Source organism: Carlito syrichta, unplaced genomic scaffold (genome assembly GCF_000164805.1).
Source record: "Carlito syrichta isolate Samal-C Ts95f unplaced genomic scaffold, Tarsius_syrichta-2.0.1 Scaffold302375, whole genome shotgun sequence".
Taxonomy (NCBI): domain Eukaryota; kingdom Metazoa; phylum Chordata; class Mammalia; order Primates; family Tarsiidae; genus Carlito; species Carlito syrichta.
In genome coordinates, this window is record NW_007246471.1 from 204754 (window position 1) to 232324 (window position 27571).

Below are 27571 nucleotides of genomic sequence, written 5' to 3' on the forward strand. Positions count from 1 at the left end.
CTGCCAATATCCATGAATTCTATCCAGGTCATCAAATGTTGGAAGTACATGAGTCAAGCTGACTACCACTATATTTTTTTGCTTACTTTAAAGCTGTGAAGAAATTCAGAGCCCTGCTGAGATATTCAACCCTGATTTATTGCCTTTGAATGCTTGGAAAGTTTTTCTTTCCTGCGGGGATCACCCAAACATGGTCATCCTTACACCACAGCTCTATTCAAATTTTGGCTCCTCTTTCTAACATTGTTCATCAGTCAATTCTGCTGGTCTACACCAATTCCAGATCTACAGCCAATGCTTATATTTTTACTTTTATGTTATTTGTACAGATGATAGTTTCATTATGTTGCCCAGGCTAGTCTCAAACTCCTATCCTCGAGCAATCCTTTCTCTTGCGCGTCCCAAAGTGCTAGGATTACAGACATGAGGCACAGTGCCCACCTTATCTTGACTTTTCTGCATTGTTATAATTTAAGATATTTAATTACCACAAAATTAGTTTAGAAGTATCCATAGAGGAGAAGCATATTGGGAGGGAAATACCTTTAAGGTTCTTTGTGGATTTATGGACTAAAGCTACCCAAACTTCTTCAGATATTTTTGCTGTTTCCTAGGGTAAGTTTAAATTATACACATTTTAAAGCTTCCTTAGTCAACTTTAATTAATATAAATAATACTCAGTACCAATGAGATATTGAATCTAAAAAGATAAAAGTATACACATATTTTTATAATAATTTTTCAAGTGTGTGGAAAGATGGAAATATATAGCCAGAAATATAAAATTTCTTTTAATTTAGTAAGCCCACATTTCAAATTATATCCCAAGGAAATATTCCTTTCACTTAATATTCCAAAGAGTAATCTGTTCAAAGTGATTAAGGCTGTGTTACTCATAATAGTAAAAGAATTAGAAACCGGGCACAGTGGCTCAAGCCTGTAATCCCAGCACTTTGGGAGGCTAAGGTGTGAGGATTACCTGAGCCCAGGAGTTCAAGAGCAGCCTGGGTAACTTGGCAAGACCGCGTCTCTACAATAAATTAAAAAATTAGCTGGGCATAGTAGCACATGCCTGTAGTTCCAACAACTTGGACGACTGAGGCAGAAGGATCGCCTGAGCCCAGTAGGTCGAGGCTGCAGTGGCTGTGAGGGTGCTACTGCACTCCAGCCTGGTTGACAGAGTGAGACTTCAACTCAAAAAAAAAAAAAAAAGAATTAGAAAATAGATTTTCCTGAAGCTCAAGGTTAAGAAAAATATTCTATGCCAATATTAGGAACTATATAGCCATTAAGAATTATAAGAATTTAGCAGAGCACAGTGGTTCAGGCCTGTAATCCCAGCACTTTGGGAGGCAGAAGTGAGAGAGTTGTCTGAGCTCAGGGGTTCAAAACGAGCCTGGGCAACTTGGTGAGACCTCATCTCCACAGAAATAAAAAAAAATTTAACTGGGCATGGTAGCGCACATCTGTAGTTCCAGCTACTTGGAAGGCTGAGGCAGAAGGATCGCCTAAGCCCAGCAGGTCAAGGCTGCAGTGGTCATGAATGTGCCACTGCACTCCAGCCTGGGTGACAGACTGAAATTATGACTTTAAAGAAAAAAAGGTATTATAAAAATTTGAACCATGTTGATAAATGGAAATATGCTTATGAAACAATGCTAATTATAAAATATATGCTTTTTTCAGATGTACCTTCATGTCTTTTAATAGATTTATAAATGTTCCTATGTCATTTCAAACAGATTATTTGTACATGTATAAATCTATTGAAGTATATATATGTACATTGACAAATAAATGTAAGGTAATGTTAACAGGATTTTATGTTTATTGAATCTTTGGTTTCAAAAAATAGCATTTCACAAAATCATTCTATTTTATTATAAGCACTGATCACAAACAGATGTGTTCAAAACAAATTTGGGGTTTTGGGAAATGGATTAAGTAAATGTCTTTACAGTAGAAATTCTCAGATCCTTTCATTCATTAATATTCATGTGGATCTCTAAAATGAAGAGATTCCTCTTATTATTTATCTCAAAGTCTATTGTTTTCATCATGATTTACACTTATTTTATTTGTGTAAGTAAATCTGTATAAATCTTATTTGTACTTGCTTACAGTTTGTCTTCCTCACCAAACTATAAATTCAGGTAACTAGATCTGAATTCCACCATTATTCCTAGAGCTCTAGCCAGGGCATTTAGAAGGCACTCAGTAGATGTTGTTGTAGTGAATGAACTACCAGCAGAGCATTGGGCAAACTACTGCTTAATGCTATTTTGGAAACTACCTATTGCTAAAGATTCAATTGTATAATAACTTCAAAGAAAAAAATTGTGTTAATACCTCTAGGCCACTAGAGATTCATTTAATAAATTATTGCTGCACTTTAGTTGAATCAATTACTATTTCAGGGAACTGAAGAGGTTTCTCAGGGAGCACCTCATGACCTGGAAAAGTCTTGCAAAATCATTTTTACACTCTGGAACACTAACTGAAAAATAATGGTAAAAATTACAGTTAACATGGAATGAACTGCATATGTTTTATACAATAATTTATTGCTTTAGAAGTTAGAAAATGCTGTATCTTTTAATAACTTTTGTGGAAGTTACATAATACCATTGTCTAAAAAAATAGGGAAAAGTTAGATACTTTTTATTAACGACTAAGATTCATGCATTTCCTCCACAAGTTCTTCAGAAGTGCTAGAAAAAAAATAGGTTAATTTCATTATTTGACAGTTGTGTTGAAAAGAAATAATAAAACTTGCTATAAAATATGATTTTTTTCCAGTTTCCAAAATGGAAAGTATTTTATTAGCTGTCAATGCCCTTACACTCTAACACATCACTAAAACCTTAGCTTATGCTTAAACTTTAACCCTTAACAAATTTGGCGGTAGGGGAGAGGTTACTTTTCAAGACAAACAAAGGATGTATTTCCAAAGCAGCATTTGCAAAGGTTAATCTGTGTATGGACTACAAAGGGGAAAGTGCAGTGCCCCAATGATCGAACCAAGACCCCCTCTCGTTTTTGTTTTTTGTTTTTTTCCCCTGGTTAATATACCACTGGAAGGGATAATTTTTAAACTTAATTTGTTGAAATAGGACTCTACTAATGTATGAAAACAATTTCCCCAAATCTGAGAATTTGTGGTAAATTGACTCTATGTTCTAGAATTAGGATCTCTTGCTTCTACTGACACCTTCTGCACAAAAGAAAAAGGGTAACTTACTAGGAAATCTGCATGGAGAAATTTTACAGAATCCCAGAGCCGAAGGTGCCCTTACAGCTCAGAGATTCCCAGAAACATTCAAAGCCACCGCAGCCCCAGAAGGTAAGTGGCTTTCCCAGAAAGTCTCCTGACTCCCGGCCTAACCTTCCTTTCCCCTAGACCAAAGCTCACACGGCATCGGGCTAGCATGAAGGTCAAAGTCGACAGACGAATCCCAGCAATCCACTCTCTGTGAGGGTCTCCCTATCCGAGTTTTAAAATGTGGTTCGTGAAAGGGCAGTTCCTAACATTTTATTCCTAGGACACAGTCCAGTCAAAAGACAGTTAGGGCGGGTAAAAATGTGGTAAAGAACATGCACAGAAGAGAAAGCGCAGTTTCTAGGAGGCTTCTGAGAAAGTAAGACAAGGGAGATGGGAACCCGGGCGCGTGGTGGGGGAGGGAGCGTAATAAAAGCAGTGTCTGGCGCGGAGGGCGACCACACAGAACAAAAGAAATGGAGTAGAAAAGTGGGCTTGACTGTCTCGCGCTGCTTCAAAAGGCATCATCGGAGACCACCGGGAGGGAGCCCCCGGGTGGGCCCAGGCCGAGGGCGGATACATACTCAGCCGCCCGCAGCGCAGAAGCGCGCGCAACTGCGGACCGCGCGGCCGGGGCTCCCCGGGCACCCACTGCTCGCGCCCATAGGTGCTCTTGGTCCTCCCCAGCTCCCCCCACCCCGCGGAGCTCCCCCACTCGCTGCGCCCCACGACTCTTCCCCACTCCGGCAGGCGTCCCCGGCCCTCTCCGCGGTCCTCGTCCTCGGGCGCGCAGCCCCTAGCGGCGCGTCACTGCGAGGCCGGCCTGCGCGCCTCCCTCTCCCCTCCTCCCGCTCGACGCGATCCGCTCGGGGAGGCGGGGAAGCAGCCGGAGCGCGACCGCCGCGGAGCCACCCTGCAGCCGCCAGTCGGAGGTGCAGTCCGCAGGCCCTGGAGCTCGGGCGGGCCCTCGGGGAGTCGGCGCCGCTCCCGGGGAGCTGCGAGGCTCGCCTCTGTCCGGCGCGGGGGGGCGCGGAGGTGAGCGGGTCGGGGAACACCGCCGGAGGAGCTGGCGGCGGGGGAGTTGAGGGTCGGGATGCAGTCGGCGCCACGCGCTGCTTCCATCCTCCCCGGATTCCGCGCCCTCTGCGGGCGTCTGCCCTGAGCCGGGGTCCCTGATCCCCGGGCACCTTGAGGTGGGGAGTGAGAAGGGTGGAAAAGGGTATGGGTTCCGCTGAGTTCGACCCCTACTCCTTGGTCTTCCGCGAGCTCTAGGGAAGTCCTGAGGTCGGGCCCGGGAGAATGAAGGCCAGGAGAGACATCGTCCCAGGTAGGATGTGTCCCAAAAGGAAAAAAAAAAAAAAGATTACTTTCGCCTCCCTGAGTCTACCTGCCACTCTGGGTTGATGCAGGACGTCTCGTTGAGATCATGCAGTGCTGCTTTGCGGACAGGCAGGTATTTCTAGTAGTCATTTTGTTTACTACCCAGTAATGTAATCGTAGCGTGTTTAGGCCATTTTGTGTTGGGAAGTAGTTGGCCTCTACTTTGCGTGTCCTAAATTATCTTTGAGCCCTGTGTTCAGCCTCAGCCAAAACTTGTTGAAAATTATGCCCTAAAAATCTTGCTCTTAAAATAGAGCAGAGACATATAGAGAATTTTTGTCAGGAGATTTCCATTTGTTATACCCCCACCCTGTGGAGAAGGATTGGTGTCCTCGGGCAGTTAGTTTCATAGATGGAAAAACTTATTCCATGGTTAATTATCGCACATCACCATGGGAGAAATAGAATTCAGACTCCTGCCGACCCCTACCCCCCAACCTCATGACTTTAGATTAGATTCCAGTCTTGTTAGCGGCCCCAATGCTTGGAACATTTTTAGTTCTCCAAACCACAACCTCATCCTTTCTCTCCCACCTTTAGTATTTCTTCATTTTGTTGGTCTCTGTTTATTTTTTATTTTCCCTAACACTACTTTTTTTACTCTGCATCTTGCTGTTGGTTTAAAGCTTAGAGGTTATTTAATGAAAAAAAATACTCATCTAGATATTTTGCAGTATGTTTAGAAACATGAGAGGAATTATATATGCTGCCATTGGGATAGCTGTGCTTTCTGCCTCTTAGCTAGTCAAGTTTGTCAGGGTATAGGGAAATGAGACTTTTTTTTTTTTTTTGAGTTGAAGTCTCACTCTGTCGCCCACACTGGAGTGCAGTGGCCGCTCCCGGCCCGCAGCCTCGACCTGCTGGGCTCCGGTGATCCTTCCGCCTCAGCCTTCCGAGTATCCGGAATTACAGGTGCGCGCTACCACGCCCGGCTGATTTTTTGATTTATTGTAAAGATGAGTCTCGCCTTCCCAGGCAGGTCTCGAACCCGCGGGCTCAGGCAATCCACTCACCTCAGCCTCCCAAAGGCACGGGATTACAGGCTGAGCCACCGAGCCCGGCAACAATATTAATAATACATTGAGCTAACTGTGCAGGAAGGAAATGAAAACTTTATCCAAGTCACTTTTTATTGTATAGGTGCAATGGAAAATGCACTTGTAGTGAATGAACAAAATTGTATTTTTTTTGTAATCGGGGTCTCAGGATGTCTCCTAGGCACGATCATGGCTCACCACAACCTCAACCTCCTGGGCTCAGACAATACTCCTGCCTCCGCCTCCCAAGTTGCTGGGACAACAGGCATGCACCACCTTGCCCAGCACATTTGTTGATTTTTCTTTTTTTGTAGAGACGGGGTCTCACTTTGTTGCCCAGACTGATCTCGAACTTCCAGGCTCAAGCAGTCCTTCCACTTGGGGCTCCCACAGTGCTGGGATTACAGGTGTGAGCCATTGTGCCCAGCCCCATAATTGAATTTTAATACTAAAGAGATTGCACAGATGAAGACAATTTTTTAAAGAAAAGATTATACATGAATTAGAAAAGTGAGAAAGAAACACCAAAAGCTTGAAGGATGAGGATGGCAGCGGTGATAAAGGACACAGTCAGTACACCAGGAGATGTATTTATCCCTGCTGGACCAGTAACCATGACATTGAGGTAATCAAGACATTGACATAACCATGACATTGACAAATCACCTACCTCTTTGGAGCCCACATGTCTTAATCAGCAAAAGAGAAGTCTAACCTACAGAACGATTACATCTTTTTTAGTCCTAACATTTTTGATGCATTTAATAACAAAGAGTATTGCATCCTTAGTTACACTGCCAACAGTGTGGAGGTAATAATGGACAAGACAAACATGGACTGCCCTCATGGAGCTTATTGTTTGGTAGGGAAGATAGTAAACAGAAAAGAAACAATTATATAAAATAATTACAAAGGAAATTAACAAGGGCTGAGCAAATCATTCTACTAAAGAGACAGAACAGCATATGCACAACTCCCAAGGTGCAAAAAGTGGCCCTTTCTCCATCTAGAAAAGGGTGCTGTGGCTGGACAATGGGAAATAAGAGTCATTCAGGATGAGACTAGAGAGGTGAGCAGAAGCTACCTCATTCAGGTGACTCTAGTTCTAAGTATAACCAGAAGCCACCAATTTTTTTTTTGAACTGGAGTCTTGTACCGTTACCTAGGCTGGAGTGCAGTGGCACACTCACAGCCACCCCAGCGTCGACCTGCCCTGCTGGGTTCCAGGGATCCTTCCGCCTCAGCCTTCCAAGTAGCCGGAACTACAGGTGCACGCTACCACGCCTGGCTAATTTTAAAAATTATTATTGTTGTAGAGATGAGGTCTCACCAAGTTGCCTGGGCTGGTCTCGAACCCCCAGGCCCAGGTAATCCACTCACCTCAGCCTCCCAAAGTGCTGGAATTACAAACTGAGCCACCAAGCCTGGCCGAAGCCACTGACTTTAAAGAGGGAAGAGACATTTTATGACAATAGCTGTCTTTAAACCATTTTAGGTGCTATGTGGAGAATGGTTTGGAAAGGAGCAAAGGAGAAAGTAGGCTGGTCCATTAGGAAATGTTTACAAAGTTTGGTGAGAAACGATAGATGCTTGGACTAGGCTGGTGTCAGTGGAGAGGGATTTAAGAAATATTTTGTAGGAGTTAGTGTAGGATTTTATGTCAAGGGTGAGGGAAAGCAAGGACTCAAGAATAATTCCCAGATTTCTGACTTGAGCAACTGGTGGGTAATAGTGCCATTTACTGAGATAAAGAGATTTTGAGGTGAATTGGAACAGGTCTGGGTGGAGAATGTTCAGTTATGAACCTGTTAAGTTTGAGATGTCACTGAGGTCATAACCATAACCTCTTGGAAGGGAAAAGGGGTGGTTTCCAGGACAGAAGTAGATGAACGGCCTTTTGATAGGTGAAGTTGCTGATCATGAATCTAAGGTGAAACTAATAAACTCAGTTGTCTGATTTTTCTTCAGCAACCATCACCAACTTGGATACAAATACAGAGAGAATAGATAGCCAGGTTCTTCCAGACTAGAGTTTTGCCAAGTGAACATGATGGAGAGTAGGAGAGGCGAGTATCTTTTCAAGGGAGTGACTATAAATATATATTATGAAGTCCACACTGGGCTTAAAAAGAAATCAGAGTAGGTTGATGGAGAATGGAGGACGTTAAACAGTTAGAAAGGTAGAGGTCAATGGATCAGATTTATTTTGCTGTCTAGATATATCAGTGTGATTATTTAAACTAAGATGATGGAAGTCTAGGAGATAGTGCTTGGAGATTCCCAGAAGTGAGTGACTGAGGTAAAGTAGGGGCAAAGATCCATTGCCTTCGATGAATATGTGAAGGAAATAAAGCTGAAGTTGAATGGTTTATCCACTAGAATGATGAAGTTCTGAAGAAAGATGACCACTGCGTAGGTACTGGGGGCCAAAGTGTAGTCATACGGGATAAGTTAGAAGTCAGTGGATGACAGCAGTGAGGATAGGTAGAGGATATGATAGGTGCCATGAGTCTCAAAGGATCTGGGTGTTTGCAGGAGAGATAAAGAAGAAGAGATGGTCAGATGTGGGCTTAGAAAGTCAAGAATACACCTACCCCACTTCATGGCCCTGGAGGATTACATTTTCTTTGTAACCTATCCAACTCAGCAGATTGTGAATGCCATCAAAACCTCTGGGGGCAGCCCTTTAAGAGTTACTGTCACCCAGTAATTAATGCCCTAGATGTTTATGTGAGAAACAAATTAGATTGTTTTTCAAAATGAACGTAGCACAATAGCTACCATTCAGCTACAGGAATGTCCAAGAAATTCTTCTAAACTGAAAACCTTAGAAGGCCATATAGCTGAGTATAATTGAATTTCTAACCATGAGAATATTTAAATGCATACAAGTCAAATACCCATTCAAGAAAACTGTGACCCTGAAATTTCAAGGAGCCCTTGGGTTACTTGAATCACACATTAGGTTGAGCTCCCAAAGTTAAATTGTTAAATATAAGGTGTTTATATTACCATTACTACATAACTTCAAGACTTAGAGACACAAGAATTTTAGTGTTGGGAAGGACCACCGCAGTCAAGTACCCCTTTGTTTTCCATTTAACAAAGGAAAGTGAGACAGAGAATCAGGATGATTTCAGGAGCTTAGGTTGCTCTTTTGCCTTGACACCACAAAAACAAAACTTTCTATAAATGACATAGTTTTATCAATTATTTAACTTGAACCTGTGAATAACATAAGGTGAAAAGGCAGACAGATTCTAGGATTTTTTTTTAATCAAAAGTGAGGCCCAGCTCTGTGGGTATCACCTGGGAGCTTGTGAAAACTACAGAATATCTAACCTCACCCCAGACCTAAAAATCTAAATGTGGGTGAGGTGTGGTGGCTCACGCCTGTAATCCCAGCACTTTGGGAGGCTGAGGTGGGAGGATTGCTTGAGCCCAGAAGTTTGAGATCAGCCTAGGAAACAGCGAGATCCTCTCTCTACAAAAAATTAACAAATTAGCTGGGCATGGTGGGGCGCCTATCGTCCCAACTGCTCAAGAGGCTGAGGTGGGAGGAGGATTGCTTGAGCCCAAGAGTTCCAGGTTGTGGTGAACAGTGATCAAAAAAAAAAAAAAAGAATCTGAATTGTGCATTTTATTTTATTATTTATTTATTTATTTATTTTTTCCCACTCAGTCAGGATCAGTATCAGAAGGTCCAGTCACTATTTTGCAATTTCCTCTCTTCAGTTTCTGGGAAGGGCAATGCCATTCCTTAAAATGTGTCATCCCACTGCTCAGCACTCTTTGTTCCTGTTGTTTTATAACATTCAAAATTCAGAATGCTCTGATGATAGTGTCTCTTCTTTCTGTCCTACAAGGGGCTCCTGTCCTCAGTTCTCCAGGCATCATAGGTGCTGCTGACCTGAGCAGACCAGAGTTTGCAAGTAGACTGACCTGCTAAAAACAGCACTTGTCAAACTCTGATGCATATGTGATCATCCAGGATCTTGATAAAATGCACAGGATCTTATTAATATGCCACAAGCATATTCTTCATCTTCAAGGGTAACTCCTATCTCTTAATAGTGTAATTTTCCATTATTACAAACAACAATGTAGAAATAAACATAAGTGAGGGTCAAAAAAGCCATATCTGCCCTTGCTAAATACCAAACAAATATTAGTTTGAATCTTAAATCTTTTAGTAGAATTGTTTTTAGACTTACAAAAACACCTGATAATCTTTTAAAAATTCAGGCCAGGTACAGTGGCTTATGCTCGTAATCTCAGCACTTTGGGAGGCTAAGGAGGGAGCATCACTTGAGTCCAGGAGTTTGAAACCAGCCTAGGCAACATAGCGAGACCTCCTCTCTACAAAAAAATTTTTAAAATAGCCAGGCATGGCAGTGCGTGCCTGTAGTCACAGCTACTCAGGGGGCTGAGGCAGAAGGATCACCTGAGCCCAGGAGATCAAGGCTGCAGTGAACCTCGGCTCTTCCATGATAGTACCACTGCACTCTAGCCTGGGTGACAGAGCGAGACCCCAGCTCAAAAAATAAAAAAGATGTTGATGCCCAGGCTGATTCCCAGACTAATTAAATAAAAAAACTTGGGGGCTAGGAGGAAGTAACTGGAGATCACTGTGTTTTAAAGCTCCCCAGGTCACTATAGAATACAGCTAGGGTTGAGAACCACTGCTTTAGTAGTGGTCATTCAAGACCCTTATAGGAAGAGGCAGCTCTGAGATTGCAGTTCTGCCTCTCTGTGTGGCAAAGCAGTGAAGCTCTCCATCGCTATCATAGCACAGCACCATGCTAAGTGAAGAAAGTCAGGATGCATGCTTGCTGGCCTGTGGGGTTTTCAGAACGTTGAGGGAGGTGTGATTTTTTTTTTTAGAGAGTGTACCCTTAGCTAGTTTTTTAAAAATTTGAGTCATAACAGTTACTGTTGATGAAAAGGTTCTACATTGGATTGTGGTGATGGTTGCATAACTGTAAATTTACTGAAAGTTATTAATTTGCAAATTTAAAATGGGTAAAATTTATGATATGCAAATTACACCTCAATAAGGTATTTTTTTAAAGTTGCTTTGTATGCTTTAACATTTATAATTTCATCAAACTGATTAGATAACCAGGAAGCCAATGCTTGTTTTGTGTCATTGGCTCATCAGCACCTAACCCAATACCTAGTGGATAGGGTTCAGTAAGATGTGTCATAGATGAGTGGATGGGGGTTGATGGATGGATGAATGGTTGAGTATCTTTACAATCTGTGATAGTGGACTGATTCCTAAATTGATGTCAACCACCAGAGGTCCCTAAAGTGATAGTGTTTGGTGGGCATTGGTGCTGTTTCTAACCACAGACATTTGTAACCTATTATATGATACAACATTTAAATGAAGGAGACAGATTTGCATAAAGGATAGGATGCCAGGTCTTTCACAGAAGATTGTTTATTTACAAGTGAATTACTGCAACACAGAAAAATTTGTATTTGCTAGCCAATAAATATTCTAATCACAAAATACCATCTGCAACAAAGTTATCAGCTGGGGAAATTATTTCAGCCATGTTATGACATGCTACTCCCAGCTTCATTTTAGACATGCCTTCTGGTCATGTCAACTCGCAGTGTTATGAAAGCCCAGCTAAGCACACGGCACATGTTCTGCCTGAGATAGAATGGTACACTGTGAGGTGGGTGGATGGATATATACACATTCTTCTTTGTTCCATACATAGAGGAAAAATGGGTGAGTAGGCAATGGGGGAATGTTGTTATTTTAATTTTTTGAAGAGGATTCTAAAATGTTATTAGCTGAAGGTCTTGGGGGAAAAATTTTTTTTAACTAAATTTCTGGACTAGTCTAGATCTAATCAGAAAACTTTCTTGTTTAGCATACATCAGAATCATTTGAAGGGCCCGTTAAAACACAGATTGCTGGGCTTCATCTCTGATTGTGAGTGTCTGAGGTAGGGCCTGAGAATTTACTTTTGTTTTTTGTCAGAGTCTTACTCCGTCACCCAGGCTGGAGTGCAGTGGCACATTCGTGGCCACCCCGGCATTGACCCGCTAGGCTCCAGAGATCCTTCCGCCCCAGCCTTACAATTCTAAGTTCCCAGGTAACACTGATACTGTTGGGAACCTCACTGTGATAACCACTACATTAGAAAATTACACTATTTCAAGCAGAATTGTAGCTTTACTTTTGGGGCTTTCTAAAATGCTTTAGAACTTCCTCCAAAAAAATTTGTTTTTCTCCTAAAGAGACTCTTTATTATCATAGATATGAATAGTTGGGTTTTGTTTGTATACATAAAAACCAAGAGATTAGAGATTACCTTACTTCAGCCCAAAGGTTGATAGTAAAAATCACCATCTAGTTACAGAAAATTCAACTGGGATATTTGATATTTCATCTTCAGAATGTCCCCCTACCCTCTGAGTATTAGGGAAATGTCCCCAGTTGATAGGGACTTGCTTGAGTACCTTCCTCTCCTCTTCTGAAAGATTTTCCCTCCAGCAGGCTGAAGAAGCACTTTCACGGAGAACTTCCTAATGTCTAGGAAAGCAATAGTCTTGTAAATAGACTTGTAAATTTTACAGACCAGTGAAATAAAAAGGAGGAAAGGGATCTATACAGGATTGCCAATTCAAACAATTGTAATTATCACTATCCTTTTATGAAAAAAGGACACTTTGACTCCAAAAGTAGGAAAGACATAGTCTCTGAATAAAAGACAATTCTTTAAGTTAAATAATTTTATGAAAAATTCCCTACTCTATGTATTTATTAATTGCTATTTGGGAACTTGTACCCTAGCACTTTCAAGGTAAGGTCAAAGAAAGCCAAATTTATTTATTTATTTTTTTTGAGTTGGAGTCTCACTGTGTCACCCAGGCTGGAGTGCAGCAACATGCTCATGGCTACCACATCCTCGACCTGCTGGGCTCAGGGGATCCTTTCGCCTCAGCCTTCCAAGTACGTAGAATTACAGACATGTGCCACCATGCCTGGCTAATTTTTTGATTTATTGTAAAGACGAGGTCTCGCCATGTTGCCCAGGCTGGTTTCAAACCTGTGGAATGAGGCAACCCTTTCACCTTTGCCTCCCAAAGTGCTGGGATTACAGGCATGACCCACCACACCTGGTTTGCCAAATTTAATTTTAGGGCCTTCTAGTTTTAAGCTATAATGAATTTATAGTGCTACTGATATCAAATTGATTTGTGGAAGTTCTGTGTGAACTAGAAATTATTTTGTGGATACAATTTTAATACCTCTTTTAATGTCATTAAAGAATGACTTGATATAAGGGAACAAACACCATGTGATACTCTCTTCTCTGAGTTTCTAGACTAATTATGCCCTGATCAAACAATCTGTTTTTTTGTTGTTTGATTTGTTTTGTTTCGTTTTGTTTTTTTGAGTTGAAGTCTCACTGTCACCCATACTGGAGTGTAATGGCATGCTCCTGCTACCGCAGCCTCGACCTGCTGGGCTCCAGCGATCCTTCCGCCTCAACCTTCCAAGTAGCTGGAACTATAGAGGTGTGCTACCACACCTGGCTAATTTTTGATTTGTTGTAGAGATGAGGTCTTGCCAAGTTGCCCAGATGGGTCTTGAACCTGCGGGCTCAGGCGGCAATCCATTCACCTCGACCTCCCAAAGTGCTGGGATTACAGGCTGAGCTACCGAGCCAGGCTTGTTTTTTTAATTATATGCTTGACATAAGGTTTTTCGTACTCTGTACTACAAGTAAATCCTGTCTCTTCCTAACTAGAATAGTCTACTATTGCCCTTTATCGCTTACGTACAAAGCATGCAGTGGCCTGAATAAATTCATATTGGGCCACAGCAGGGTAGATCTGTCTTTAGATTGTAGTTGCATCATTCCTTGTCAATGGATATGTACAATATAAGGTTTTCAGTATTTTTTTTTTTTTTTGAGTTGTGTTCTTGCCCTATCACCCAGGCTGGAGTGCAGTGGCACACTCATGGCCACTGCAGCCTTGACCTGCTGGGCTCAGGCGATCCTTCCGCCTCAGCCTTCCAAGTAGCCAAAACTACAGTCGCACACTACCACACTTGGCTAATTTATTATTATTATTATTGTAGAGACGCGGTCTCACCAAGTTGCCCGGGCTGGCCTTGAACCTGTGGTCTCAGGCAATCCACCGCCTCGGCCTCTCAAAGTAACGGGATTACAGGCTGAGCCACTAGGCCTGGCCTTTTTTTTTTTGTAACTATGTAAACCTCCTTTATTTTCATGGCTATCCCAGGTGTTAATTTCAGCTCAGCCGTTAACCGCATGACCCAAAATAGTAGATTAGCAGATTATAATTAGCAGATTAGAGATTTTGCTCCAGTGTCTCAGCACTAGATAGTTACTTACAGCTTGTGGGATAAGGATTGCTCTTATATCTGGGCATGGGTGAGTCCAGCGTGATATGGACACACATCTTGGCCATTTTTTCCTTCCCCACAAATGGTGGCTACAGAGTTTCCAGAAGACATATGAGCTGCTATCTGAGATTCTTTCAGAGTTACACAGCAACCAATCATATTTTGTTTTATAGTATTAGTACATTTAGATCTTCTTTGGATTTGACCCCAAAATAGGGATTATTTCAACCATATTTTATCATTTTATAGCTAGAATTCCTGAGTGTTATAGCTTTGGATTTCTCTAAAACTATCCTAAAGTTTTATATTTTATCTGAGCCCGTGGGTTCGAGACCAGCCTGGGCAACTTGGCAAGACCTCGTCTCTACAATAAATCAAAAAATTAGCCAGGAGTGGTGGCGCACACCTGTAGTTCCAGCTACTTGGAAGGCTGAGGCAGAAGGATCACCTGAGCCCAGCCGATCGAGGCTACCATGGCCATGAGTGTGCCACTGCACTCCAGCCTGGGCAACAGAGTAAGACTCCTATGCAATCAATCAATAAAAATAAAAATAAAGTTAGTATTGTTTTTAGAAAGCATAGTTATGGATGATATCTGGTGATGTTAAGGCATTTTGAGTTAAGTATCCCCAAATAATGTTTGCACTGCAGTTTAAGAATAGGTATAGGTTGGAAGCATAGGTTTGAATCCTGGTGTGTCATTACAAACTACACTGTAGGCAAATCGCTAAAGTTCTCTGAGCCTCTGTTTCATCATCTTCAAGATGGGCATAATATACTCCACAGCTGGTTGAAAATTAAACAAGATAATTAAACAAGATAAAACAAGAATTAAACATTCTATGAACTATGAAATAGCACACAAGCATATGGTATTATATGCTTTCAGCAATAAACAAGTAATTCATCTCTCAGGCCCATAAAAGTTTTTGCTTTTTTTGTTCTAGCTCATGAATGTTTTTATATTCCTTAAAGCTGTAATGAAAATGGTCTTATTTATTAGGCCAACTTCTATTCATAGCCACAGCCACATTATTAAAGGGGTCAGTTAAAACTTGTCATTAAAAATACTAGGTGACTAAGGCCCAAACATGTTAAACTAGAAACGCAAGGTCTAATGAGGGCCCCATAGGTGACATTATTAGATCCTAGTGTATTTTTACCTGTTCACATTCTCAATTACAGAAGAGGTTTAATTTTGCTTTGTGAAATAAGCAGATAACTGATATTGTCTTTAGTTTTTAGTTTGAAAAGGTCTAGGCCATTATGATCATTAGATTTGAAGATTTTGCAATTCTTATATTTTGGGAACACCACAGAATATACTCAGAAGAACCCTGGAGTGGGATATAGGAAACTTGGATCCCTGTGTATGTATCTAATAAACTTTTTTTACCCTTAGATAATGCATGTGATCACCCTTAATTTTCAAACGAAATGAGCATGGATCTTATTACTTCTGCTTCCATTATTTAATTGCTCCTGATTCCCAGCTTTTCCAGTAACATCTCTAAGAGGATGTTGACAGTTTTGTACTGCCCTGGTGTCTCTGGCCCCTGCAAGCCCTTCTGAGTGCATGTGACCACTCCAAGGGAAAGCAGATAATTACAACCCCTTCTATCTTGAAAGGTGTGAAATGAAATGTATAGTAGATTTTAAAACATTATGTTTTTTCCACTTCCAGGATCTAAGTTAGATCTTAAGACCATTAGGTAATGCTGAGGAGCAGTGACATGGCCAAAAAAACAAAACAAAAAAAAGGAATAAGGTACTAATATGAGCATAGCCATAATTCTTCCATCTTGACCCCCATCTATCCCCCAAAATTGCCTCTCTTAAATTCCATACATGCATCCAAATGAAACAGTCCTTAGCTGGACTGCCTGGGTTCTAATTCTGGCTTTTCCGCCTTCTCTCTTATGATCTTGGACAAATTAATTATCCTCTGAATGTTCCAGTTTCCTCATTTGCAAAATGGACATGACAATATTAATACTTGGTTTGGGGGAATTCAGTTCGTTAATATATGTAAAGCACAAGACAGCTGAAACATAGTATGTCCTATGTGAGTATTAGGTAACATCACTATCATCATTGTCTTTCTAAAGTTTAATTTACTGATGTATTTGGTGTCATTTGTAGGTTAAAAAATGTGAGTTTTCCTGGCTCTACTAATTTCAAATTCCACTTAATAACCCAAAAAACCTCAAAAATGTTTTGAAACGTTCCACCTGTGCCTGTAAAGTCCATTAAATCCTCTGGAGTGATCCACATCTGCTGTTAGCATAAAAGCAATTATGCAATGGAAATAGATGAGTATTTTTCATTCAGACCCGACAGTGACACTAATTCAGGGCAATCTGATTTGTATTCTTGAGCAAGTTATTACAAATATGATCATTTCAGATGTTAGTCTCTTAATTAAAAAATAACTTGACAAATTTTTCTAGGAAGAATAACTGCATCATAGTCTATGCAGCCAATTAATAAAAGGGGAAGAAAAAGATTTCATAAGTATTATGTAATTTGAGACTAAAACCAGATTACTAACCCCTTTTCCATTATCTTTCTCAATAAGTTATAAGATGGAGGCTGAATAATAGAAGTCTTTCTAATTTAATTAATCCTTTATTATATTTTGATGCCTACTTTCCTTACAATATTATTTAAGTGCCAAGGTTTATTTTTTATTAGCTAATTTCTTTCATTTAATGATAAAGTCAGCAGGTGCTAGGCGCTGAGGTGTATAGAGCAGTTTATAGCCTCTACCCAGAGTGACTCTAGACAGTTTTGGTTCAACTGGCTTTTTTTTTTAAGTGGTTTATCTGTCTTCTGTTGTTTTGTGAGCCATCGCTTAGTATTATAGTCATGTCTGCCCCCAGCAACATTTCTGATTTGCTGCCTCTAATTTGCTGAGAAACTGGATAATCATACTTGCTAGAAGTGTGTGTTTTTGGTTTTTTTTTAAGTTCTGAGTGAAAACTCCAGTCTCTTTCTTCATGTATTCTGGTGCCTTGCTATTCACAGAGGAGTCTGCAGACAGCATCAGCATTACCTTTGTTAGAATGCAGAATCTTGGGTCTCCCTCCAGACCTACTCAAACAGAATCTACAGTTTAACAAGATTCCCGGGTGATCTGTGTGCATGTTAAAATGTGAGAATCCCTACTTTAGCACATCACCCTTGTGATAGTTAATTTTCCTGTTGAGAGATGCTTTTTTTTTTTAAAGGCGAGAGATTTATACGATCTGAACAGAAACCACAGTAAAGATCCATTTTTAGCTTACAAATTGTATTTTGGGCCAGGCGCGGTATCCCATGCCTATAATGTCAGCACTTTGGGAGGCTGAGGTGGGAGGATTGCTTGAGCCACAGGAGTTCAAGACCAGCATGGGCAATATAGCAAGACTTTGTCTCTAACTTCTTTTAAAAATTACAATTAAAATAAAAACAAATTGTGTTTTGCTGTTTCCTGAGTTACATAGCACACTAAAATATTTTATCTCCAGAAATGTAGGATGTTATTATAACATCTAGAAGTGTTTTAATGTTTCATAGTATGTAATTGATGAACATTTTATTTTCTCTCCTCTAGGATATTCCTGGTGATCTCTGAAGAGTTCATATCATGGAATCGATCTCTATGATGGGAAGCCCTAAAAGCCTTAGTGAAACGTTTTTGCCTAATGGCATAAATGGTATCAAAGATGCAAGGAAGGTCACTGTAGGTGTAATTGGAAGTGGGGATTTTGCTAAATCCTTGACCATTAGACTTATTAGATGTGGCTACCATGTGGTCATAGGAAGTAGAAATCCTAAGTTTGCTTCTGAGTTTTTTCCTCATGTGGTAGATGTCACCCATCATGAAGATGCTCTAACAAAAACAAATATTATATTTGTTGCTATACATAGAGAACATTACACATCCCTGTGGGACCTAAGACATCTGCTTGTGGGTAAAATTCTGATTGATGTGAGCAATAACATGAGGATAAACCAGTACCCAGAATCCAATGCTGAATATTTGGCTTCATTATTCCCGGATTCCTTAATTGTCAAAGGATTTAATGTTGTCTCCGCTTGGGCACTCCAGTTGGGACCAAAGGACGCCAGCCGGCAGGTATTAAATTCTATCCTATTTATCTGGTATTCTGTAGACAGTTAATCAAATATCAGACATTTAAAAACCAAATTCTTTTTTTTTGTAATTTTAATTTTTTTATTTTAAAGATGTGGGGTACAATTCAGGGTTAGGTATATAAGTAGTCATCATGCAGGTGAAGTTTGGGCCTCCTATTGATCCTCACTTCACCTGGTTTGGGATCAGGTAATCTTATTAGTGTTATGTGGACCCCTCCAAACCTTCCCTGGAAATGATCCACTACTGCCAATTCCTTTCACGTAGTATTATGGTAAATGTTCAGGGTTCACTTATGAGTGAGAGCATGTGGTACTCAGTTCTTTGTAAAAACCAAATTCTGATACTCGAATGACTATCATTTTGAAAACGAAATGTGAGCACCTGAAGATTAATGTCCTGATCTTGTAAGGGCACATTTCTATTCCCAAAATGATGTGGAGAGTTTGAAACATAACTTGGGCTATTCTGTCCTAACCAGTTAATTAAAGAAAAGGTGAGATTGGCTTGGCTGATGAATAATGTGACACATTACATTGGGTCTCTCCTGTCTTCCTCAAAAACAGGGGCAATAACAAACAAGTATTTTTTCCTCTTCCTTCCCTCTGACCCTTGTTCTTTCTTCTTCTCTTCCTTCCTTGCAGCAATTTAGTACCACAGTATCCCATCTCTGAGTGAAATAATATTTAATATGATCCTCAAGAAGAATGCATTAGAAGTACCTTTTTATTTTACATGGATTTAATATTCATAGAATTTAAAGTAGTACACTTTATTTTAAATGTATATTTTAATCAGCCTGCAAAAGGTAGTGGCAGACTGCATTTCTTGAATTCTCTATTGGCATTTAAGTCTATGGATTAATGTTTTATCTAGTTTAATTTGAGAATAAAGCAGATGGGGAGTTCTGTTCATGCCATTGTGGAATGAAAGCTTTTGTAAGTAAACATATACAATAGTGCACTTCAAAAATCCTTTAGGCTGGGCACGGTGGTTCACGCCTGTAATCCCAGCACTTTGGAAGGCTGAGACAGGATTGCTTGAGCCCAGGAGTTTGAGATCAGCCTGGGCAATATAGTGAGATCCTGTCTCTGCAAAAAAATTAAAATTGGTCGGATGTGGTGTCAGGCACATGTAGTCCCAGGTATTCAGAAGGCTGAGGTGGAAGGGTCACCCAAGCCCAGGAGGTCAATGCTGTAGTGAGCAGTAATTGTGCCATAGCACTCCAGCCTAGGTGACAGAGTAAGACCTCAACTAAAAAAATAAAATATTTTTAAAGTGTGTTTATGTATTATAAGTAAGCATGATGATAATTACTTTTTTCCATAGAAACAATTTATTAGATTCTTTAGAAATAAGTATTGTGTCATATGCTGCATATCAGAGTCATGATAACCCTTCACTCTCTTTTTTTTTTGAGCTGGGGGGGGGTCTCACTGTGTTTCCAAGACTGGAGTGCAGTGGTATGATCACAGCTCACTGTAGCCTCGACCTCCTGGGCTCAGACAATCTTTCCACCTCAGCCTCCTGAGTAGCTGACATGAGCCTCTACATCTGCTAAATTTTTGATTTTTGTAGAGACAAGGTTTAGCTATGTCATCTAAGCTTATCTCAAACTCCTAGGCTCAGGAGTTTGGTATAATGACTTCTTTTAAAAGTTCACCAATATTTGTGTAGTAATAAAGAATTTCTCATTCATCTGGCTAATGATGACTGAGACTAATAATCCAAAGAGCTCTATTATTTTGTAAATAGGTTAACATGGAATATTTCAGTGTGGTCTGTTTCAGAGTCCTTATACAAACATCCTTGAGGATATGTTTAGGAATTTATTTTCCCCAAACATTACTTGGAGACATTATAGCAAAATTTTTCTAGCCCTAAGTGAGTGATAGTAGCTCACTCCAGTAATTAACTTGGTGTTCAACAAATAATTGTTGATTTCAACTGTATTACAATCTCTAAGAGGTTTTGGTAGTTTGAAAGCCTACACCACACATAACATCATTAGAGTTCCTATAAAAGTAATATGTTATTCTTAGAAAGTGGCAGTTGCTATTCTATTTAAATTAACCTAGTTTTATGATAAATTATATATGGTAAATTCATAATTTTTCCTTGCTAGGTATATCTTCATTGTTTGAAGATTAAAGAATTTCATATACTGACAAATGAAATAATATACCTGAGATTATTATTTGATGTATTGGTTTCCAATCCTAAAGATAAATTTTATCAAAAGTGTAGTATCATGACATGAAGTAGAGGTTTTAATTGCAAATGCCATCTAGAGCCCATGCTTATCCTGCTAAATATCTGTAAAAGGCACTGTTTGCCATCACACTAGGCAGAATTGCTGCAGTCCTAGAACTAAATATTATCCATGACTGCAACCAATCCCACAGTGTCTTCTCTGAGAGACAGAGAACCAAAGTGGTCAAGGGCATGGCCAGCAGCTCAGACTCCGCCTAGACCCCTTACCTGGCTGCTGCTACTGAGCCACATGGCTTAGAAAAGTACACCTTTCTTCCTACCTGTCTCCTTTTCCCTGAGGACTTCCCTCTGAGGATCCCAGGTTACAGCTAGATTTTACTGCATTTTATTTTCATGTCATCGTAGATGACAAGGACTTTGTGTTTTTATGACACTACTTACAATCTATTAATAATAGTTAATATATGCTTTATCGCCTTGACTTTAATCATCTGTGTCACTCAAGGTTGTCACAAGTTATGCTCCATAGGTTAAGTGGTGCATGTGATTGTTGCCATTTTTATAAACAGTAGTAATGATTCATCTTTTTGTTTTTTCCACAGGTTTATATATGCAGCAACAATATTCAAGCTCGACAGCAGGTTATTGAACTTGCTCGCCAGCTGAATTTCATTCCCGTTGACTTGGGATCTTTATCTTCAGCTAGAGAGATTGAAAATTTACCCCTACGACTATTTACTCTCTGGAGAGGGCCAGTGGTGGTAGCCATAAGCTTGGCCACGTTTTTCTTCCTTTATTCCTTTGTCAGAGATGTGATACATCCATATGCAAGAAACCAGCAGAGTGACTTTTACAAGATTCCTATTGAGATTGTGAATAAAACCTTACCTATAGTTGCCATTACTTTACTATCCCTGGTATACCTAGCAGGTCTCCTGGCAGCTGCCTATCAGCTCTATTATGGCACTAAGTATAGAAGATTTCCACCTTGGTTGGAAACCTGGCTACAGTGTAGAAAACAGCTCGGATTACTAAGTTTTTTCTTTGCTGTGGTCCATGTTGCCTACAGCCTCTGCTTGCCGATGAGGAGGTCAGAGAGATACTTGTTTCTCAACATGGCTTATCAACAGGTACTGAATATGCTTGTTATTTATCTGACTCTAGTAAAACACTTTATTAGTATAAATTGTAAAACAAAATTTTACATGACTCGTAATGGAACCTTTCTTTTGATAAACAATGTTTAAGCAATCTTTTTGCATAAGAATATATGGTAAATTCAAAATTATTTTGGGGTAAAAGTGGCTACCATCCCTTTCTTTGCAGAATTAAAGCAGAAAAGTGTTTCCCTCTTTTTTTACATGTTATAATTGCAATTATTGCTTTCAGCATTGAACAAGTAATTATTTTAATGTATTGTAATTGGCCATGCTGCACAAAATGAGGCAATTCTCAGTAAATATATATAATAAAATTAGAGCTAGTGAAAACATAAAACAGAACAGGAAGTCAAGATCAGGAGAAAAAAGTAGAAAACACCTCTGCTGGCTAAGAGTGTCTACACAGCTTCTATTTTGGCTTTGAGATTTCTAATATGATGATAAAGGAGACAGTGTTGCTTACAAGGCACTTGTTATCCAAAAGCAGAAAAGATACTAGTTCCATGGGTGAAGCTTTTTTAGCTCCGGTTCTCCAAAAAAAGTCAGGGAGAGTTTCATGGAAGGGGTTTGAGGATGAGGTAGACTAATTTTCCCCAATAATTCCCATTCCACAAATATAACATAAAGGGTTTCAATGAAGCTCTTTAGTGTGCTAACCTTTCAAGAGGTGCTAACCTCTTGAAAGCTAAGGACATTGCACCAAAATACATGTGTAAAAAGCATTTGTTTTATATGGATCCAAGGCATTGTGATCCAAGTATGTAACATCTAATACTCAAGCTTGTTTTCACAATAAAACCTAAAATAATTTTGTAAAAGTTAATGGATTGCTGTGTTAAGCCATTCATCTCTAAAAATACCATTTCCCTTAACTGGACACTAAGGCTTTCATAGTTGCTCTGCCAACTCCCTCACCTCCTTGTAGTCACCTTCATATCCCCATGTCAGATACCACTTTAAATGGGGCTCCCTGCCCTCAACTCAACCCCAGTATTCCTAGTCCCTCCGACTCACTTGCTCTACTTTTTTTTTTTTCAATAGCACTTACCATCTTCTAACACACTTTGTTTTCTTTGTTGTCTGCCTTATTATGTCAGAATGTAAGTTCATGAGAGGAGGGATCTTTGTCCATGTTGTTCAGGATATATGTCCAATGCCTAGAACTGTGCCTAGACATAGTAGACACTCAATCCAGTGTATCTGTGGGATGACTAAATGAACTGGGAGGGCAGATACATCCATGTGGTAGTTTCTGAGCATACCTGGGTATGCTGTTAGTCTGTATTCTATAGATATTGAACAAGAAGATGGTAAGAGCCTTTTTCAACAAAGGAGTTTTACGGTCTCTATCAGGATGTGGCTATGATTGCTTCAGGGAACTAATGACTAGGAAGCAGCTTTTTTTTTTTTTTATTTCAAGTGTGTTTTGTTAACTGCAAATGGACAAAGTTAAACTGGTGTTAAGTTAGCATCTGTTTTCCATGAATAGAGCCTTATTTAAGTCAAAACTTCAGCTGAAGGAGTCCATCCTTTGATTTATACAAATTATTGTTTATGTGTAAATAGAACTAAAAATAGTACCTATGCAAAACACCACAAATTCAGAGTCAACTGTCTTGACTTGATTTTATACACATTATCAATGTAAGGAAAAGACATGTGGAAACATACTATATATGAATGAGGCAACCGGATAGTTGGAAAAGCGTATTGAAGAGGCAATTCAAATGGATGAGTTTTTGAGTTCCATAGGGCTTTATGGTCAGGGAAATCACAGCTTTCCCTGAAGGTGAGAAGAAAGAGATAAAGTGACACAGATAAATCCTTCATGTGAGGGAGGAAGGTACAGAAGTAGTTTAGAAATTCCTTACCTGCATCTGAGTTGCACTAATACCAGAATATATCTCAAATATTCAAGTTTAAACCAGCTTGTAAAAGTATCTCAAAACTAAGTCTAATTGCCAGTAACTTCTTTTTTGTCACTATGGAACCAACTACTTGGCATTTCGTGGTCTTGAACACTGGAGTCCCTGTAATGATGATATATTACAAACAAGATGGCAAAGATTTGTCCCATCTTGCATATATGCAAGGAAGGAGAAAGTCTTAGTCATCTTTTTTATTCACTCTCCCTTTCCTTTCCCTTACACCTGGAACAATATCACTCAGTAATAGGTTCTCTGTAATGGTTTGTTAAATTTAAGTTGAATTAAGACAATTTAAATATATCCATATATTACCTGGTTCTTATGTCAAGAGTGAAATCTATGCTGAATCAGTTAATGTTCTACCAAATAAAGGAAATTCATGTTTGCTTTCTTGTTAGGTTCGTGCAAATATTGAAAACTCTTGGAATGAGGAAGAAGTTTGGAGAATTGAAATGTATATCTCCTTTGGCATAATGAGCCTTGGCTTACTTTCCCTCCTGGCAGTCACTTCCATTCCTTCAGTGAGCAATGCTTTAAACTGGAGAGAATTCAGTTTTATTCAGGTATGTGAGGTTTTGTTTGGTGAGGAATTTGGCAGCATAGAATACTTGTTATGTAGAGTTGAATTGTTTCTTATAAAGAGTGCCTTTGGGGGCCATATTATGCACCTAATTACCCATTGCTAGAGGCCAGTCTAGGATCAAGATAAGTAAGTGAAAGAGCAATACATGATTGTACATGTAGCACTGCCTATGATGTTAAGTATGAAAACAAATGAAAGTGAGGGAAGAGTGACCTTAGATAAAATTTAATGTTGAAAGTCAATTTATTATTAGCCAAATGAATGAAAAATTATTTTGTTTTCAGTATTGATCTGTCCAGAAAAATCTTGATAATTTGAATTCAAGTGAGAAGGTCAGTGTGAATATTACAAAGGAATGTGTGTGTATACACATGCAAATATACACAGTGGCAAACTAGGTAACTAGGTTAATGGATTATAACAAGCAATCAGTCTTATAAATCTTGTTAGTACATGTGTGTAGTATATCAGTCATATATTAATGTATATGAGTTTCTGTACAGGCATTTCAAAGCACCATTGTGTTATTTAATGAGTTCAACATTCACCTCCAATAATATGTAACTAATACATTTGCATATTTTAAATATGTATAATTCAAACTTAGACCCATCTGTATTTTCACAAAATCTATATTGGTTGTATCCAAATGGTTTACAGCACAATATACAGATCCTTTGGTGATACACATGTTTTGTTTCATTTCTTTTCTTATTTACTTGAGGGTTTTTTTTTTTAAGTCGTAAAAATCTCATTCAAATTAAGGACATAACCCTTGTCTAAATTCATTTTTTTCTTTTTGGAAAAAAAATGAATGTGAACACTTTTCCAACAGCTAGTTAATTCACACTTGAAAATAAATAGAAAGCCCTCTGCTAGAAGGTTCTAGACAGGTGCAAATTGTCATACATTTAGATGAGTAATTGCAGGTATTTTGCTTGCTAAAGAATTGATATTTTCCCAGTGGAGTTAGACATTACATCACTTTACTGATGTATTATTACTTTTATGTAACATAGAACATGTCTCAAAGTAAGCAATTTTAAACATAATAATTAAGGGAACCAAAGAATGCTGATCTTTGAGTGATTTAACCTGTAAACTGCCCAACTGAAGTACTCTTAATAGTCTCATTTACTGTGGTCAATAAAGCCATATGTTTGAGTTGCTATTTTTATTACATATTAATACTATAGGGTTTTTTATACTTACCTATTAACTGGTATGTATATATATGTGTGTATGTATGTATGCCCATGAGGATGTCCTTCAGTATTTTGTTTTATCAAACGTGTTTATGTATTTACAGTCGTGCATCACTTAACAACAGGGATACATTCTGAGAAGTGCATTGTTAGGTGATTTCATCATGCGAACATCACAGTTAGTGTACACAAACCACTGCCAATTGCTCCTAGGCTGCAAGCATGTATAGCATGTTACTGTACTGAATACTGCAAGCAATTGAAACACAGTGATAAATATTTGTGTATCTAAACATATGCAAACATAGAAAAGTACAGTAAAAATATGGTATTGTAATCTTACGGGATGACCAATGTATATATGGTCCATCATTAACCAAAACATCCTTATGCAGACCATGACTGTATACACACACACACACACACACACACACACACACACACACACTCACACACACACACTCACACAGTTTTTAATACACAACTGGTGGGAATATGGATAACTTTTAAAAGAAGAGTTTAGCAGTCTGTGTCAACACTCTTAAGGAAAAGCTGGATGCTTTGACCAATAATACTTTCGTTAAAAAATCAGTTCTAAGAAGATAAACCAAAAAGAGGTTTAGCCTAGTATGACATTTATAGTTGAGAAAAGTTGGAAACAGTAAATTACCAACAAAAAGTAATGGTTTCATAAATTATGTACATTCATTCAATAGAATATTATATAGTATTAATGTCATTTTCATATTTAATGATATGACCAAAATGTTCTTGATATAATATGTAAAATAATCAGAATACTTGTACTATATGCAGTATGGCATTATTGGCATAAAATAAAGTGTAATATTAAAATTGTTCAATTCAGTAGAGGACAAAGAATAGTTCAATTATTTAAACAAAATAGTTTTATCAAAATATAAACAAAGTATATCTGGATGGGTTAATTTATGGGTTTGAATTATTTGTTTCTCACTCTTTGTTTTTTTTCTTCCTCCTTGCCCCAAGTCTACACTTGGATATGTTGCTCTGCTCATAAGTACTTTCCATGTTCTAATTTATGGATGGAAACGAGCTTTTGAAGAAGAGTACTACAGATTTTATACACCACCAAACTTTGTTCTTGCTCTTGTTTTGCCCTCAATTGTAATTCTGGGTAAGATAATTTTACTGCTTCCATGTATAAGCCGAAAGTTAAAACGAATTAAAAAAGGCTGGGAAAAGAGCCAATTTTTAGAAGAAGGTATTGGAGGAACAATTCCTCATCTCTCCCCAGAGAGGGTCACAGTAATGTGATAATAAATGGTGCTCACAGATGCCATATAAAGTTCTACTCATGCCATTATTTTTATGACTTCTATGTTCAGTTGCAAGTGTGCTGTCAAATTACTGTGGGTTGAAACTTGTTAAATGAGAGTTCAGCTGAATTAGTGACAGGATTTTTTTCAAGTTTCACAGATGTCATGTTTTGCCAATATAAACTTTTGTAGTCAACATATTGTTAAAATTTAGATATTTTTTGTTTTGTTTTGCACAGCCAAAACACTATTGTTATTTTAACTATGTTTCATAATCAGGCAAAAAATACTTATAGTTAATAATATAGATATACTGTTTAAAGCAATTTGCCAACCTCAGAATTTTAGGCTTTTAAAATAACTCAGTGGGTATATTTTTTTTTCTGAAGCTTCAGTAAGGTTTTATAATACAACCTAAGAAATAGAAATGCATAATCATACATTATTTTTAAGAAAGGATACATTACATTAGCATCTAGGTAAGGGTGCATGGTAACCTTCCTCTGTTTGTCACAAGATAGGATTTGAAGAAGGTAATTAATTGCATGAGGCAATGTGATTATGTGAACAAACACATATTAAAAAGACAAATTAAACTTAAAATTATATTTAAAATACATTGGAGACATGAAATACATACTGATAATGCATACCTCATGAAAGCTTTTATTCTTTATCATATTACAGAACAATTTCATTTTCATATTAATATGGGAGAGAACTCAGTAATATTTGGCCTCCAAAACTGCTATCTCTAATACAGTACCAATCCTGGGAATGGTATAATTATTCCTTGTTAGAGCAAAAGTATCAAGTATACAAGTAGTTGTTTGTCAGCTGATCTATGTTGTTGCCCCTTAGCCAGTCACTACTCTCTCTGGCAGGGGATTTTACTGGTGTTCATTGAGGAATTGTGACATGCCAGGCATAGTTCTAAGCACTTTACTTGTATTATCCCGTTTAATAC

General features: G+C 38.8%; 1 protein-coding gene across 1 annotated transcript; it reads left to right on the plus strand.

Moving 5' to 3' along the window:
• The first annotated feature begins 4013 nt into the window (after window positions 1–4013).
• STEAP2 (STEAP2 metalloreductase) lies at window positions 4014–27113 on the plus strand. The gene is made up of 5 exons (XM_008056467.2): window positions 4014–4295; window positions 17674–18198; window positions 21033–21560; window positions 23917–24081; window positions 26315–27113. The coding sequence occupies exons 2-5, from the start codon at window positions 17707–17709 to the stop codon at window positions 26600–26602; spliced, it is 1473 nt and encodes a 490-aa protein (XP_008054658.1). The 5' UTR covers window positions 4014–4295; window positions 17674–17706; the 3' UTR covers window positions 26603–27113.
• The last annotated feature ends 458 nt before the right edge of the window (window positions 27114–27571 follow it).